Source organism: Globicephala melas, chromosome 5 (genome assembly GCF_963455315.2).
Source record: "Globicephala melas chromosome 5, mGloMel1.2, whole genome shotgun sequence".
Lineage (NCBI taxonomy): Eukaryota > Metazoa > Chordata > Mammalia > Artiodactyla > Delphinidae > Globicephala > Globicephala melas.
Window position 1 is genome coordinate 18,683,240 of NC_083318.1, and position 16,169 is coordinate 18,699,408.

The 16,169-nt window shown below is 42.5% G+C and overlaps 1 protein-coding gene across 2 annotated transcripts in view; it reads right to left on the reverse strand.

The window, feature by feature from the left end:
- FGF2 (fibroblast growth factor 2) overlaps positions 1-12,908 on the reverse strand; it is a 60,552-nt gene extending 47,644 nt beyond the window's left edge. For both annotated transcript variants that reach the window (XM_030863924.3, XM_070045549.1), the window contains exon 1: positions 12,278-12,908. In XM_030863924.3, coding sequence (XP_030719784.2) covers positions 12,278-12,455 — 178 coding nt within the window. In that variant the 5' untranslated portion in view covers positions 12,456-12,908. The remainder of the gene's footprint in view (positions 1-12,277) is intronic.
- Between the last annotated feature and the right edge of the window lie 3,261 nt (positions 12,909-16,169).

Below are 16,169 nucleotides of genomic sequence, written 5' to 3' on the forward strand. Positions count from 1 at the left end.
CATGTGGAATCTAAAATATGACACAAATGAACTTATCTATGAAACAGAAACAGACTCACAGACATAAAGATCAGACTTGTGGTTGTCAAGCGGGAGAGGGAGCGAAGGAAGGTTGGACTGAGAGTTTGGGACTAACAGATGCAAACTTTTATATAAAGAGTGGATAAACAACAAAGATATACTGCACAGGGAATGATACCCAATATTTTGTAATAACCTATAAGGGAAAAGAATCCAAAAAGAAATAGATATATGTGTATGTACAACTGAATCATTTGCTGTACACCAGAAACTAACACAACTTTGTAAATCAACTGTACTTCAATTAAAAAAAAAAAAAAAAAGAATCCTGGCCCTTCCTACGTGGCTGGCCTTACCTCTTACTATAACCCTACACTCTGGCCATGCCAAAATGTTTGCAGTTCCCAAAGCATACCAAACCTGGAGCTGCTTCCTTGGCCTGCATGCCCTTATGAGTCTTCCAAGAAAAATTAGTTGAGCTGCTAAACATATATAAATAACCAGATGAATTCTGCTGCTGTATGGGAATGTTGGCCATACTGCTGTTAAAAGTGGTATAGAGGGTCTAGCAAAAACTGTTAACTCTGTTTAGAATAAGGACCTAAAGCATCACTTTTTGGTGGCAATTAGATAACACAGTCAGCTGCCGGGCAACACCTAGTTGCCTCCCAACACCCAGGCCAGCAGTCCCTCCTGTCTGAAGCCTTTTCTGACTTCCCTGTAGAACTACCGTCCTCCGCAGTACGATCTCACTCTTCCCCCAGGACACAACACAAGCAAAGCAGCGTAACATTTCAGTGTCCTTACTGACTTACATCTCTTTTTTTTTTTTTTCCTGACTTACATCTCTTTCTTGTCCTGCCGGACAATATACACCTTAAGGGGCAGAGGCCTACATTTTTTTAATTGAATTAAAATATTTTTAATTCAATTTTAATTGACTTAAAGTATTGTGTTAGTTTCAGGTGGTAGGTGCCTACATTATCTGCCTTTTAATCCCCAGCACCCAATGCTATATATGACAATATAGTAGAAATTTTGTGGTTAAAATGGCAAATCAAAAAATACATTATTTTTATTGAGGTACAACTTAATATTTACGATGAGTTACAAAGATATTGACAAGATACCAAGACCAAAACCAAACAAACAGAAACTTTAAAGATGGCTTTTTAATAAGGCAAGTAGAAAAAAGAGTTAAAAATTGGTGAAGCCAGGACTGAGATTACTATACTTGGTAGAAGCACACCACATATTCAGCTTTCTAGAAGCCAGTAGCCGTAACAAGTTTCCCGGAGTCCATAAGGTTAGAACAAACTGGCCACTAAGGAGAAGCGTGACTAGTCCTGACACGGTTACCACAGAGAAATTCTCTCAGGAGTCCGCAGAGGGGATACTATGTAACGAGATAAACAGCAGCTTTACATATTTCTTAGAATTAACACAGACACCAGTTTCAGAGAGATGTTACTTTTGAAAATCGTTTACCATAAACTACAGTCTCACACCAACGTATTCAAATTGGTTCCCTCGCTGGTCAGGTTAATTAGAAGATATACCTTAGTTATTAGTGGTAGTATCCTTAACATATTTTGGACCATGGAAAACTTTTTGAGAACCTGATAAAATGCTATGTATCTTCTCCTCAGAAACAACACCCTGAGATAATATTTTGCATCTATTTTCAGGAGCTTATGGAAACCTGAAGCTTGTCCATGGACCACCCATGTTAAAATCCACAACCCGGAGGAAAGATGTACTATAGATCCTTGAGTCAGGCCTCCATAAATATTATTTCCCACGGCAGGACCTTAAAGAAGTGCTGCTCTCTGGCCTATGGGCTGAATTGTAAAGAACCATGTGCTTTAACTGTCAGCCACGGTGAGCATTAGGCTCCTTCTAGAAAAACAGAGGTGCCTACAAGGAACAGCCAATCGCTTCTGGAGGTGATACCATGGGCAACGCCAAGAGTCTCCAGAATTCTACAACACAAAAGCTCTACAGTCCTACATCATTAAGCACGGCCAAAAATAACTTAAGTCTGGAAAATATTCAACGTAGGTATAACCAAATAGATATCCCAACTGGGTTTTTTTCACCCTAATCTCATTAAAACACTCAAAGACTATCTACTTTTTGAGTAATGTAACTTCCTGCAATGCGTTCCAAGAAAAATTAGTTGAGCTGTAAAACATACGTGTAAATCACTACATGAATTCTCCTGCTGTATGGGGATGTGAGCTACACTGCCGTTAAAAGTTGGGTGGAAGGTCTAGCAAAAATTATAACCCTGAATCAGAATATGAATCTAAAGCTTCACGTTTGGGTGGTAGTTAGAAAACAGAGTCAGCTGTCTATTAAGAATACTTTTAGATTATGATAATAAATTCATATCACCAATTTATCTTCAATTTTTTACCTTTTAGAGGGAGAGCATACTTCCAGTTCATTAAAAGTGATACAGTCCTTAGCCTGGCCTTAGAAACCCAAAATGAAAAACTCTCGACTCTCCCAAAGAAAATGTATTTCTTTTGTAGAAGGTTATTATGAGAAGTTTGGTCTGATATTCCACTGAAATGAACATATCAAGCCTATGTATGTTACTACTCTCCCATTATATATCACCCTATTTACTACTTTCTGTGTTATTTTCTTTTCTCAGTATTCTCAAGACTCTTGGAATTTTTTTTTTTTCAAGGAACTACATCAAGCTTACTACCTATATAGAGTTTCCGGAAAATAGCTTTATCCCACTTTTTGATATATAAGACAACCACTCATCTGCTGGTAACTTTCCTATTCTCTATCATTCTCATAGACTTTTAACAGTGCCCACATCTGTAAGCGATGTGTGTACCAGGGGACTGGACTGTTTCGAGTCCATGTTTTTCTGAGGAGAGGAATAACAAGATCGGAGCTGCTCTCTGGAAAGATTACTCTGCCGAAGAACAATATCCGGTTGATTAGATGTGTTATGGGCTGAATTGTATCTCCTACCCGCCGCTGCCCCAAACTCATATGTTGAAGCCCTAGGCCTCAGTACCTCAGAAAATGACTATTTGGAGATAGGGCCTCTGAAGAGGTGATTAAATTAAAATGAGTCGATTAGGGTGGGCCCTAACCAAATCTGAACCAAGAAGAGGAGGTTTGTATGTGTGCAAAGAGAGATGAAAGGGCAGCAAGAAGGCAGCTGTCTGTGAGCCGAGAAGAAGCCTCAGAAAGACCAAACCTGCAGACACTTTAATCTCGGACTTCGAGGCTTCAGAACTACGGGAAAATTAACTTCTGTTGTTTGAGCCACTCAGTCCACAGTAGTTTGTTATGGCAGCCCTAGCAAACTTACACAGATGCGAAAGGCTAGAAGCCATTGGCAACAGTCAGGGACAGAACTAGAGCAGCTGTAGCAACAATGCAGAGGCCAGCGTGAGTGTAAAAGACACTGCAGAACCAAATGCACAGGGCCTGAGAAAGGGATGTGAGGATTGAGGAAAAAGAAGAGTAGAAATTGACTCCAAGAGATGGGCGTGGTTGGCAAGAAATTTTTTTTAATATATTTTATATTTTAAAATATAGGGGAGTCAAAAAAGGGAGGCAAGTGATTCCAAGGAAAAAGGAGTTTCATTTTTCATTTTAGACACATTTCTAGATGTGTCTGGCTAAGCACTTTCTTTGTATCTTTTTGTCTTATCTTGGTCTTTATTTCCTCACATGCTAGACATCCAAACAATTATTGGTTGACTGAAAATCTCACTTGATTAAAATAAAATAGGTCCAAGTACATCTGCTTTTTTTCTTTTGGTTGCTTTTTTAATCTTACACCACATGTCCTTAAAGAGGGAGCCTATCGTGAATTTCCCTGAAAGGGTCTAGCTGTAATTTTTAAACATCCTTTTAGTTATTCTCTTTGCATTTTCTGCATGCTTTCGCTTATTCTGTATCTTAATCTTCCAGACCCTATCTCTGAGGTTCATTCCATTCTTATACAGTATTTATCCTTAATTACGTCCTACTCTTTCTATTTTACTTTTTAAATTAAATATGCCATTTCAAAATCTTTGAGTGCTTCAGAAAACAACCCCTAAACATTAAAGAGCTGTTTCATAATAAATCATGACAGAAATACTTTCTAAACAAAAAAGAATGCAATAAAGCAAGGGGTGGGAGAAAAGATGACAGAGGCTAACTCTGCTAGACATGGTAAAGGCTCTGGGCAGAGTTTAAATAATTTTTTAAAATCACTAATTCTGTTCAAATTTCTGCTACACCATCCATCTGGAATTCTGGCCATGAACTGAATTCTAAACACTAAGAAGTATGGAAGGCACAATTACTTCTTGTCGCAAACAAAGAGATCGTGTTTTGAAAAGCCAACAGCAAAAACCCTATCCTTATCTGTAAAATGAAAATGATACTTGTTTCAGAAGATTGTAATAAGATTAAACATATTGTTCATAAAGCTGACATACAGCATGTTCTCAAGAATTTCATTCATTCATTGAAAAAACACTCAGAAAGTAACAAGGTCCAAGGAATACAGAGGTGAAGGTCAAACAACTGACCCTTCCCCTATGATGGCACAGGGACTTTGCCTAGTCATTATGGTGCCTAATCTCCCTAGGTGTCTGGCTAAGGCTGGACAGATCCCATCAACCCCTCATGCTTTAACACCCTCCCTCCAAAACAGCCTGTGTCTCACTTTCCCCACCTGGTCACAGCTGAAGGTGTTGCTGTAATTCATTATTTTTTAATCTAACACTTGTTGTATATGCCTTCTTCATATACTACTGTGCTCTACTAAACTAGTTAGCAAGATTGGCTTCCCAATTTTACTTGCATTATATTCCCATTACTAAACTGCTGCATTTAGAGTAATGTATAAATATAAGTATATAAGAACTACTTCTAAAACTAAGAAACACACTCAGAATATTTCTCTTTTCACATAATTGTTTTGACAAATGCTTTGCCTCAAAGAAGATAAGGAGATAAGATTAATCAATCTTACATTTAAAGATTAAAGATTAAATTTGACTGAGAGAGGCTCTCCAAATTTCTGATTCTAGTAAGATAAAAAGTAACAAAAGAGGACCAACCATGCAAAATCCAAGATTATACCATCCCAGAATCAGAATTTCCAAGATGAAAGGGACCTTCTTCTCAAGTCCCCATCCAATTCAAGTAGTCATCCAACCAGTGAATAATGACACCTGCCCCTACATACACACACACACACACACACACACACACACACACGCCAAATAAGCCAAAGGTAGAAATAGCTAAGAAGGGAAAGGTCAAATGACACGAGAGAAAAAATTTAAAAAAAAATAAAAAGATGGGAGAAGAAACATAATTTATAGAAAAAATGAAAATATATAAAGAAGACATATAGCAGGTGTTAAATTAAAATGTAAGTTATTAGGCAGTAAATAATTTCATTTCCAATTCAAAACAAACACTGTTCATCAAATGTTATATTTCAAAAAGTAACTTTTTAAAAGGGGGTATTATTTGACTCTGTTACTCTCTTCCATTTCCTATTTATGTTATGACGATCTGTAAACCCATGAATTGTTTTCTCTTTATAAAATGATTCAGCTCAGAAAGCAGTAGAATGAGACTGGTCATTCAGCAATCTCTCCCACCCACCCTTGCAGACATCACATCACAAAGACTATGACTCACTTTGTCATACAGTTTCTGTCCTCTTAAGAGTTTTATGATTGTTGTGATGAATACTGGCTCATAAATCTGAATGAATATTAGGATGAAACTATTTGTGTCATTTCCTCACAGCCAAAGCAGATGCTAACAATGGAACCAGACAGTTCTTAATCCTAATTTATAAAATGATTCACAGGTTTTAGACTTGAGAGAGAGAGATTTAAGGATTAAAGTATATGGTTCAAGTATGAATTCTCAGATCTGTATTTTTTAATTAGAGGGTTATAACTAGTTCTGGAATTGGCTAGAAATGTTATGTTATTCAATAGCTGAAAAGAAAATCTTCCACAATAAAAATTAATCCTAACAAATGATTGTGTTTTACCTTTATTGCTTCCTTTGAATAATGTGAGAGGTGTCGCTGCAGAAGGAACTACGGTGATGCTACAATCAATTTATCCATTTTACACGCCTCGTGCCGAAGTACGCATGCTTATTTATTTAAAGATCCAGCTCATTCAACAATACAGATTGAACCTCTTCAACGGGCCTCAGCCTTGTCATTCACTGAGCAGTGGAGTCAAGGGGATCCTGGGGTGAGTAAATGCAGTCTCAGACCTCAGAGTAGAAAAGAGTAAAGGACTGCTAGGTAATGTCATTTGAATTTTTAAAAATCCCTGCCAACTAGAAATTTCCAGTAAAACTGAGGGACGTGAAGTTAAAATATATCAAGCTATTAGAGAGAATGTTTAGATAGCATGCAGGAGAGGAAAGACAGGTACAGGGCGGTATGAAAGAAATGGGGCCTGATGCCTGCCTAGGACTGGGGTAAGGTAAGAGGATTAATGGCCAATTCAAGGCTAAGAGAAGAAGAAGGATGTGAGAAGACGATCAGAAAGGAAGTTAGAAGACTTGGCTAATTTGTTGCGTACATGTTGAACTTAACACACATTCTTTGAGCGGACACAGAGAGGACAGAGTTCACAGCCCCAGTGCAGGAGACATAAACAATTACAAGCAAAATCATGAAGTCCGTAGAAGAATATGTACCAAGTACTATGGGAAATGCAGAGATAGAAACAATTAATTCTCCCTGGGAAGGCTGGGGAAAGTTTCACAAAGGAGAAGACCACTGAGCTGACTCATAAAAGATCTTTCCAGAGAAAGGTGGGAGTAGGAGGAGGGTGTGAGAGAAGAATTGATAAGAAAAAGAAGGATTTTCCAAAAACAAGGATCACAAGTGGAAAAGCCCATCATTGTAACAGTGACGGGTCTGTCAGATTAGAGACTACAGTGAAAGCACAGAGCACTGGCAGCGTCAGGGGAGCGCGGATGGCAAAGAGTGGGAAATAAGACTGAGCAGGTAGGTCATATTGGAGAGGGAAAGTCGGGGAGGGTATGGTTGTAGGTAAATACAGGACAGGGGAAACCAAGAGACAAGGCAAGGAAAAGTCACTGAGGTAGGGAAGACTCCAAGGCGTCTAGCTTTGGAGACTAGAAGGATAATTTCACTACAAACAAATTCGGTAGGAAGGGTGCTAGTTGGAGAAAACTGTTATGGCCTGTTTTACGTGGGTTGAGTTGAGGCTGTGGCACTGCATCTGTCCGTCGAGCAGTGAGAAACACGGTACTAACACAGAGGTGGGAAATCAGAGACAAAGACTATAATTGATCTGCCGAAGGACCACGAGTACACAGAAAGACGGGTGGAGTGCCAAGACAGAGCCTTGGGGAATATTATAGCAAAAGACCAAAAGAAGGAGAAACCAGAGGAAAAGACGGTCGGATGGGTGAGAGGAAACCAGGTTGATGTGCTGTAACAGAAGCCAAGGAATTCTCGGGAAGACAGAGGCAGACCATGGTGTCAAGTGTCAGAAGTAGGGCCACAAATTGGGTAAGTTCATGTGATTGAACTGGAAGACTGCTGGGGCCCAGAATGATTTAAGCAGAATACCAGGTGCAGAATCCAGAATTAAAAAGAGAAAAGGAGATGAAGTAGAAGAGCGTTCAGGATTCTAGGGTACTGGCCACGAAAGAAAGAATGATCAAAATGCACAGCACACCTGAGGAATTTTATGTCACACAGTACGTGGTAAAAATCTCAGGTGCTTTTTAAAGGAAACGGGATGCATAATGAGAGCTTTAAACTAATTATCCTGAGAAATGATTCATCTTTGTATAGATTACCCTTAAAAATGCTAATAGCCAGCTTTGAAGATTCCAAAATATTTTCCAAATATAATTTTGTTACATATAATCATCTTCATTAAAAGACTGACCAAGTGTCTAAACGTATGTGTTAACTGCACCAAGAGAACTATAAACCTCGACCGTGCTTTTATACATCATGTGGTCCAGGAGGAGTTATTCCACGGGATGGTCCACACAGAATGTTCTCATCAGCAGCTGACATTTAGTGAGAATTCCCAGAGTAAAAGATACAAACCTTTTATGATGTTTACTTATATGGAGAAGTCATGGTTCCTACCTTAAGGTGTCAGCATTTTCTCAAAGCGCGTAAATCATGGACAGAGAATAATCCACTCACAGAATCTAGCCAGATCATTACTACACTATGCAAACTTCCTTTAAAAAACAACAAAAACTTTTCCCCCCCAGAATATCTTTAAAATCTGTGACACAAAAGGCCTGAAGCCTCCCTTTGAATTTCGCAAGTTCATGTTTTTAACGATGAGGGGTTGCATGGAGTATGTGCCATGGCACAGGGCACGGGGGTCACACAGACCGGGATCCCATCCCTTCTCCACATGGGAGTGGACGGGTCCCTCAGTCTCTTCAAGGCTCAGTGTCCTCTGGAGTCTGGAAGCCGAGAAGTGGGGCAAGCAGGCAGTCACCTCCTGGGAGAAGCCCTCCTGGGAGAAGCCCTCCTGGGAGAAGCCCTCCTGGGAGAGGCCCAAGGGTCGACCCAGCACTTCTAACTACCTTCATTTTTTCCAAAATAACAGCATCTGGAATAAATTTGATGCTAAAATGCACACAGGCAGCATACTTTGCCCTCACTATACTCCACCACATGTTGTACGTGCTGCTTGGGATAAAATGTTCTCTCTTCTGAATGTTTTCACGTGGTTCACTACTTTAGAGCATACACTTAACGTTACCCATTCCCATGGGCATTTGGAAGGGGCCTGTAAAAACATCCAGGACGCCGAAGGGAAGGTGGTGGGTGTGCACCGCGCACGCGGGGGGGGGGGGGGAGCACAGGCTCCGTCCTTGTTTTTATCATGCTTTTAGCAAGACTCTCGTGTCAAACACAGGTTATTCCAGGATTGAAAGAAAAGTGCAGGGAAGTTGCCTTTTCAAAGGCAACTTGTGAAAGCAATTCAAGAGAGAACCCAGGTGAGAAGCACAGGTGATCTTCAGCAACACTGTGAAGCTGGAAACACGGGCGTCCAGGCGTGTGATCCCTTCCTTTCTGCCGCCGTCCGCCCCGCCCCGCCCCGCCCCGTGTCCTCTCCAGAACCTGAGCTACGGCCCCGGCCCCTAACCAGCGCCCCACATTCATGCCACATCCTTCACAGCTCCCCGCCCCCCAGCTCCGCCAACTCCAGTCCTCCTGGTCAGGTTTTGGGGAAGAAACTGCACATGCAATTTAATCCACGCTAAACGGTAAAATCCGAACGCTGCTGAACCTTCCTTCCAGAGGGACCCTCCTCCCTCGGTATCCGTGGGGGGCCGGTTCCAGGATCCCCCGCAGGTACCAACAACCATGGAGCCTCAGGTCCCTCGAGGACCGTGGCGCAGCACTGTTGACCCTCATCTCCGCAGATAGGGAACCCTCAGATACGGAGAGCAGACTGTATTTGCATTTTAGAAACGTCCGGAAAGTGTTAACGCCAAAGAAATAAATCTCCAATGACAGATTTTAGGGTCCATTGGGCAAAACAGTTTGAGGAATGTGGCCTTGGGTTTTCCAACGTTTCAAACAGGTCTAGATATCTGGGCCTTAATTCAGAGGGAAGCTGTAGCAACGGTTAACTGATTTCTCCACGTTTCCTGATCAGTTTTGCTCGTTCAGGGGAATGGAGGGGATGTAATTCAGAGGATATTGTTAAGTCATTTTTTTTCTTATATATTTCCCATCAGTCTCCTCCTGGTTTGGTCAACTATCAGTACGCCTTCGACATGCCAGAAAAAAACATTGTACTTAAACTTATGTCCAGGTTGGGCTATACAAAAGTGGCCTAAATTTATCATTTTTAGGTTTACATTCTTGACAGGCTATCACCTGGTACAAGGTGATTTTAAAAAATCAGTGCTCTCCACAGATCTGGATGAATATTCTACTCTTCACTTTTAAACATCTTGTCTTTAGCTAGTTATCAAGTTGGTAGGGTTTCTCAACCTTAGCACTTCTAACATTTAGGGTCAGAAAATTTTTTGCTGAGGCATTAGGGAGGTATCTTGTGCACTGTAGCATCATCCCTGGCCTCTACTTATTAAATGCCAATAGCACCCTTCCAGGCGTGACAACCAAAAATGTCTCCAGGCATTGCTAGATGTTCCCTGGAGGTGGAAGGGGGCAGGCAGTACCAATCCTATTTGAGTACCACTGAGTTAAAATCAGATTACAAAAATGACAGCCCAGCCCAGAATTGGGAATAAAAAGTTAACAGTTGTTTTTACAAGGGTGGTAATGCGGTATGCAATTCAGAATTACCCTCACTCACTAGCCCCTATACAGTTTTGTTCTAAAGAAATAGGGTATCGAGAGTGTCAAAGAAAAAACTGTAATAAAATGTCTGGAAAAAAAAAGAGACTACTAGGGGAAGCCTCAATATGAACCCAATCTGGGGGAGAGTTCTTCTGTCTTCTAGTCAAAGAACATGTTCCTTTTTGTGCTACTAGAAAAGAGCAAAACTAATTGGGACATATGTGCACCTTGCCCTAACCAGCTGGGCTAGCCTGGCAGACAACTGCAGAACAAACTCCAAACACAAAGGTAATTTTGTGAAATCCATTTAAGTTACCAAAATAGAGAAGGAGCGCAACCGATAGACTGGACTAAAAGCATCTTTTCAGATTTACTGGATAGTACATGAGAAAACTTTTTAATTACGGCAGGCCTGAAAAAAATTACAGGCCTGCATCTTTTGCTTGTTGCTATTTTGGAACCAATAAAGACTCAATTCTTATGAAAGCACATTTCCCATTCCCGAATCTGTCAATGGAGGCTTGGCCGCAGAGCTCTCTCCACTTCCTACTCCCGCATTCCAAAGTGAAGGACACACCATTAGCATCATAAGGTAAAGACGGACTCCTGCGGGTCTTTTCTCAGGCAATAAGAGGATCAGGTTTTCCACCTGAAACCCATAAAGGAAGGAATGGCATAACAAACAGCTTTCAAAAGAGATGTTTTACCTACACTTACAGGGTGACAGTTAAAATATATCTGATCTCTTTCTCTCGCTTCCAATTCATCAGTATTTTTACCAGCCCATTTTACACCTTTTTCTCCATCTTTTCTCTAGACCAGTGGGTTCTCAAAGTGTGCTCCCTGGTCAGCATCACCTGGAAACTTGTTAGAAATGCAAATCAGGCCCCACTCCAGACCTAAGCAATCTGAAACTCTGGGAGATGGTTCAGCCATGTGGTATAACAAACCTTCCAGGTGATTCTAATGCATCCCTAAAGTTTGAGAACTAATGACTTAGGCCCATCTTCTTTCTATAACCACAGATAGATTTTATTTTATTTCATTTTATTTTTACAGAAAACGAAACTGCATACTAGTAAACTGAGTCCTCTGTGCACTTTATATAAATCCTCATTTGATCCTCAATCCTGATGCAAGGTTGATTATCCCCCCCCTTTCGGGATGAGGAAACGGGCTCAAGGGTTAAGTGTCGCTCAAGGTCCCATAGCTAATAACTGCAAGTGGAAGATTAAAGTTTTTGCCGTTCTTTTCACTACTGCAACAAAGGTCTATAGCACTTTATTAATACAGTCCATATTTTCTGCTTTTTCAGTTTTCCGAAATTCGGGGAAAAAAACAGAAATGGATGGGTGACAGCAGTGTGCCAACTGCCTTGGATCCTACCAAACTGGAATTTAAGGGCACGACTCTGGAAAGGTATCTTTCCAGTAAGGAACGTTTAATTCGGCTGCGGTCCCTCCTGCCTTTGTCCCGGGGACTGCGCGCATCCCACAAAGAAGGGGTCGGAACTTCAGGCTGGGGGCGCCAGGGGCACCTCCGTGAGCCACCCACCTCTGCTCGGCCGCCGGGCATCCCCGACGCGACAGGTTGTCTGCAACTGCAATTCACATTACCACAGAGAGTCACCGGCAAGGCCCGGGCGCCCTGCGGCTCCGGGCCCGGGGTACTGGTGTACCAGTGGAAACCGGCACACTCCAAAGCCTGGGCGAGCGTCTACCCGCCACCGCAGCTCGGGGCAGGAGGGGCCGAGTGGTGAACCCAAAACCGCCGAGGGCCGCGCGGGGAGAGACCACAAGCCCCACTGGGGTCAGAGTGAAGAGAAGGAAGGAGCGCGGAGGCTGGAAGGCAGGGGCGGGAGAGAGAACGGCAGGGGATGGAGACGGCACGGAGTAGGAAGAGCCGGCCAGCACTCACCGTGAGGGTCGCTCTTCTCGCGGACCCCGTCCACTCGGCCGTCGGGGTGGATGCGCAGGAAGAAGCCCCCGTTTTTGCAGTACAGCCGCTTGGGGTCCTTGAAGTGGCCGGGCGGGAAGGCGCCGCTGCCGCCGTCCTCCGGCAGGGCGGGCAGCGTGGTGATGCTCCCGGCTGCCATGGCCCCGACAGCGCCCTGCCGGGGTCCCCGAGCCCCTGGAGCCGCGCGGGGAGTCGCCGCGCCCCGGCCCCGGCCTCGGACGCGCTCCGGGGCGCGGCCCCGGCCCCGGCCCCCCAGCCTCCCTCCACCCGGCACGCGGCCGCGCCCGCGGGCCCCCAGCCTCAAGCTGTTCCGCCGCTTCCCTCTCCGCCGGCCCTAGAGCACGGGGAGCCGAGCGGCCCGGGAGCTGGGAGTAAGGGCTGGGTGTCTCCGCAGCCGCCGCTCTCGGGAGGGCCGCCTCCCGAAGCTGCAGCGCCAGGGATCCTTTTGCAACCGCGGGCACAGCGTCCGCTGGTCTGGCAACAGCCGGGCCGCGGCGTCACATCTTCTACGTCTCCACCCGCGAACGCCCACCAGCCCCGCAGGTCCCCGGTCCTCCTCCCTTCCTGCGCGCCGCCCCCTACTCGCTCGGCGTTTTATGGGACCGGTCTCCGGGTCGGGCGCTCTGGCCGCAACACGCAAGCGCGCGACCTCCGTGCCCGGCGGGGGGGGGGGGGCGCAGCCCGAACGCAGCCAGGGGGCGGGGGAGGTGCGGGGATGCGGCGGGAGGCCACGGCCCGGGCCTTCGCCGCTCCGGGGGCTCGACCCCGCCGGTTCCCCCCGAAGGCGCCCAGCCCAACCCCGCGCAACCCAAATCACATTCAGACTTTCTCCACACTGTGGAACTTTTGCTGTGCAACCAGCCGTGATTCAACTTTTAAAAGTTTAAATGCAATTTTCTCCCCCATTCTTTTTCCCTGCCAGCGTTTCAAAGCGGAGAAACTATTTCCACCCCCAAGAAGCAGAGGAATCGGAAGCGAGGAAGGGTTCTGTGTCAGAATAGGTTTCGAACATCTCTCATCACCAAAAGCCGAGGGTTACTCACAAGCACAAACTGTTAACACTGAAGGCAGGGGCTGAAGTAGTTCACTAACATAAGCGAAGAAAGAGGCCAGAGAAGGGGAGCGGGTTGCGTTGCTAAGAGGAAAAGGCTTTTCTTTTACTAGCCTGACTAACTTGAATTAGACAAAAGTGGAAAGATGAAGGGCCTCAAATCCTCATCGTGATGGAAGTATGTTAATGTCTTATTCTAGCTAAACTGTTAGGCATTTCTTGGAGGGAGGGTAGTTTACTGAAAATCCCAAACTACAAAATTGAAGTTAATTGCACTTTGCTAATTTTCAGTAGAATATAACAGGTACTACAGATTATCAAAATGTCCATCCACAGAACTTCATATACTGAGCACCTACTGTTTGCAAAGCATTTCAGTAAGTGCAGTGGGAGATACCCAATCTTCTGGCACAGTGAGGCTGATACATGGGGAGCACGAACAACACAAATACCAGCAGAAAGTGTCAAGGCCATAGAAGTGTAAAAATAAAGTTTCGTGAGATTTCAGATAAGGGGTAACTCAGCTTGAGGGTAGGCAGCGGTTAGGGAAAGCTTCTTGGAAGATGTGAGAATACAGAAATTCCTCTATTTAAGAACATATTTGGTTTCAAAAGATTATCCATCAGTGCACTTGTTCATAAGTCTCCAAGAGGTGTTTAACTCTAGATGCATTTCTAGGACGTATGAATCGATTCTTTGGAGCTTTAAAACCACGAGTACTCTTCTCCAGGCTGATGTATGTTCTCTGACATCTCTCTCCAAAATGGACAGGTTTTATCTGCTTTGAAAATCTGTTAAGACAAACAGCTCCCTTCCAGACGATCTTTGTGGGTATCCTAGGGAATGCTTAAAGCTACTGCAGCATGCATCAGGTTGCCACTTAACTTTGAAATCGAGTTAGATTTGAAGAAGCCTTGAACTCCGTGTCACACAAACCTGAGTATTCCAAGAGCAAAGGGATAAAAGCTAAGTCAAAATATTTTTGAACAGTAGCATCCAGAAATTTGGGGAACACCTACAAGCAGTTAAGGAATCTGTGTGCTAACAGACCACAGGTCCTGAGGACCTGCATCCCATGTACAATAACTACTTGTTTCCTAGTTCCTTCTAAAACCAGAGGAGGAGATGTCACATGAAATGGATAAGCCAGCTCTGAGAATCTAGGTCTCCAAGACAAATAGTGTTAATTCCAAGAAGACATCATTAAGAAAGTTGTCTCATGTTCCTACCCAGACTCTTCTCAACACACCCCTGTACACATACAGAGAGACAGACAAAATATTCTTAGATGCAATCAATTTGCTCTCAGCTGAACCATAAGCACTCAACTTACATCCTCAATTTACCCAACTATAAGGATGAATATTAAAATAAAGATAATTTTGAAAAATAACTAGAACCAATAGGAGAATTCTATAAGATGATGGATACAAAACTCATTATTTTTAAAAATTATTAGTTTCCAGTGATAACTATTTAGGAACCATAAAGGAAAGAGGAATTTCCCTTACAACACCAAGGTAAATTACTTTGGAATTAATAAGAATTGTTCAGAATCTAAATGATGAAAAGTACAAAGGCTTAATGAGAACTTAAAAAAAATTTTAAGTGTTCCTGGATGGAAACATACAGTAAAATAACAATGTCAAATACCCCTAACCATACTTAAATTTTTTAAACAATATTAGTTTAAAATTTTAGCACCATTTTAAAACAATCTAACAATACTGTAAAATTCAATTGGACAAATAAACGTATAAGAATAGCAAATACTTTTTTCTTAATTGCAGGGAAAAAATCTGAAAGACTTTTAAGTGGACAAAAATGATTACTATATATCTTCAATGGAAAATTAGGCATTGTCTAGGTTATCTGATTCTGTGGGGTCTCTGTACCTTTGTCTTTGAGCAACTTTACAACTCTTGTAAGTTGCAGATAACTGTCATGGACTGAATTGTGTCCCCCCCCCCCCAGATTCCTATGTTGAAGTTCTAACCTTCAGTATGACTGTATTTGGAGATGGGGCCTTTTAAGTAGGTAATTAAGGTTAAATGAAGTCATAAGGGTGGGTTCTTATAATGGAGTAATTAGGCAAGAAATGAAATAAAAGGATCCAGTTTGCCAAGGAAGAAGTAAATCTATCTGTATTTGCAGAGTACACAATCTTATATATAGAAAACCCTGAAGAATACACACACACAAACATAGACACACACACAACTATCTGAGCTAATAAATGACTTCAGTAAGGTTGCAGGATAAAAGATCAGTACATTAAAATCAGTTGTATTTCTTAACACTAGTAAAGAACAATCCAAAAATGAAATTAAGGAAACAATTCCATTTACAATAGCATCAAAATAAATAAAATATTTAGGAATAAATTTAACCAAAGAAGTTCAAGACTTGTATACCAAAAACTACAAAACATTATTTGGAAGAAATTAAATAAGATGTAAATAAATGGGAAGATATCTGTATTCACGGATTGAAAGACAATATTGTTAAGATGGTAATACTCAAATTGATCTACAGCTTCAGTGCATTCTCTGTCAAAATTCCAACTTCCTTTTTTGAAGAAACTGACAAGCCAATTATGAAACTGATATGGACAGGTGAAGGACTGAGAATAGCCAAAACAGTCTTGAACAAGCAGAACAGAGTTGGAAGACTTGATTTCAAAACTTTCTACAAAGCTACAATGTATAGGACAGTGTGATACAGGATTAAGGGTAGACATATAAATCAATGCAATAGAATTGAGAGTCAAAAAATAAACTCTGACATTTATGATCAACTGAT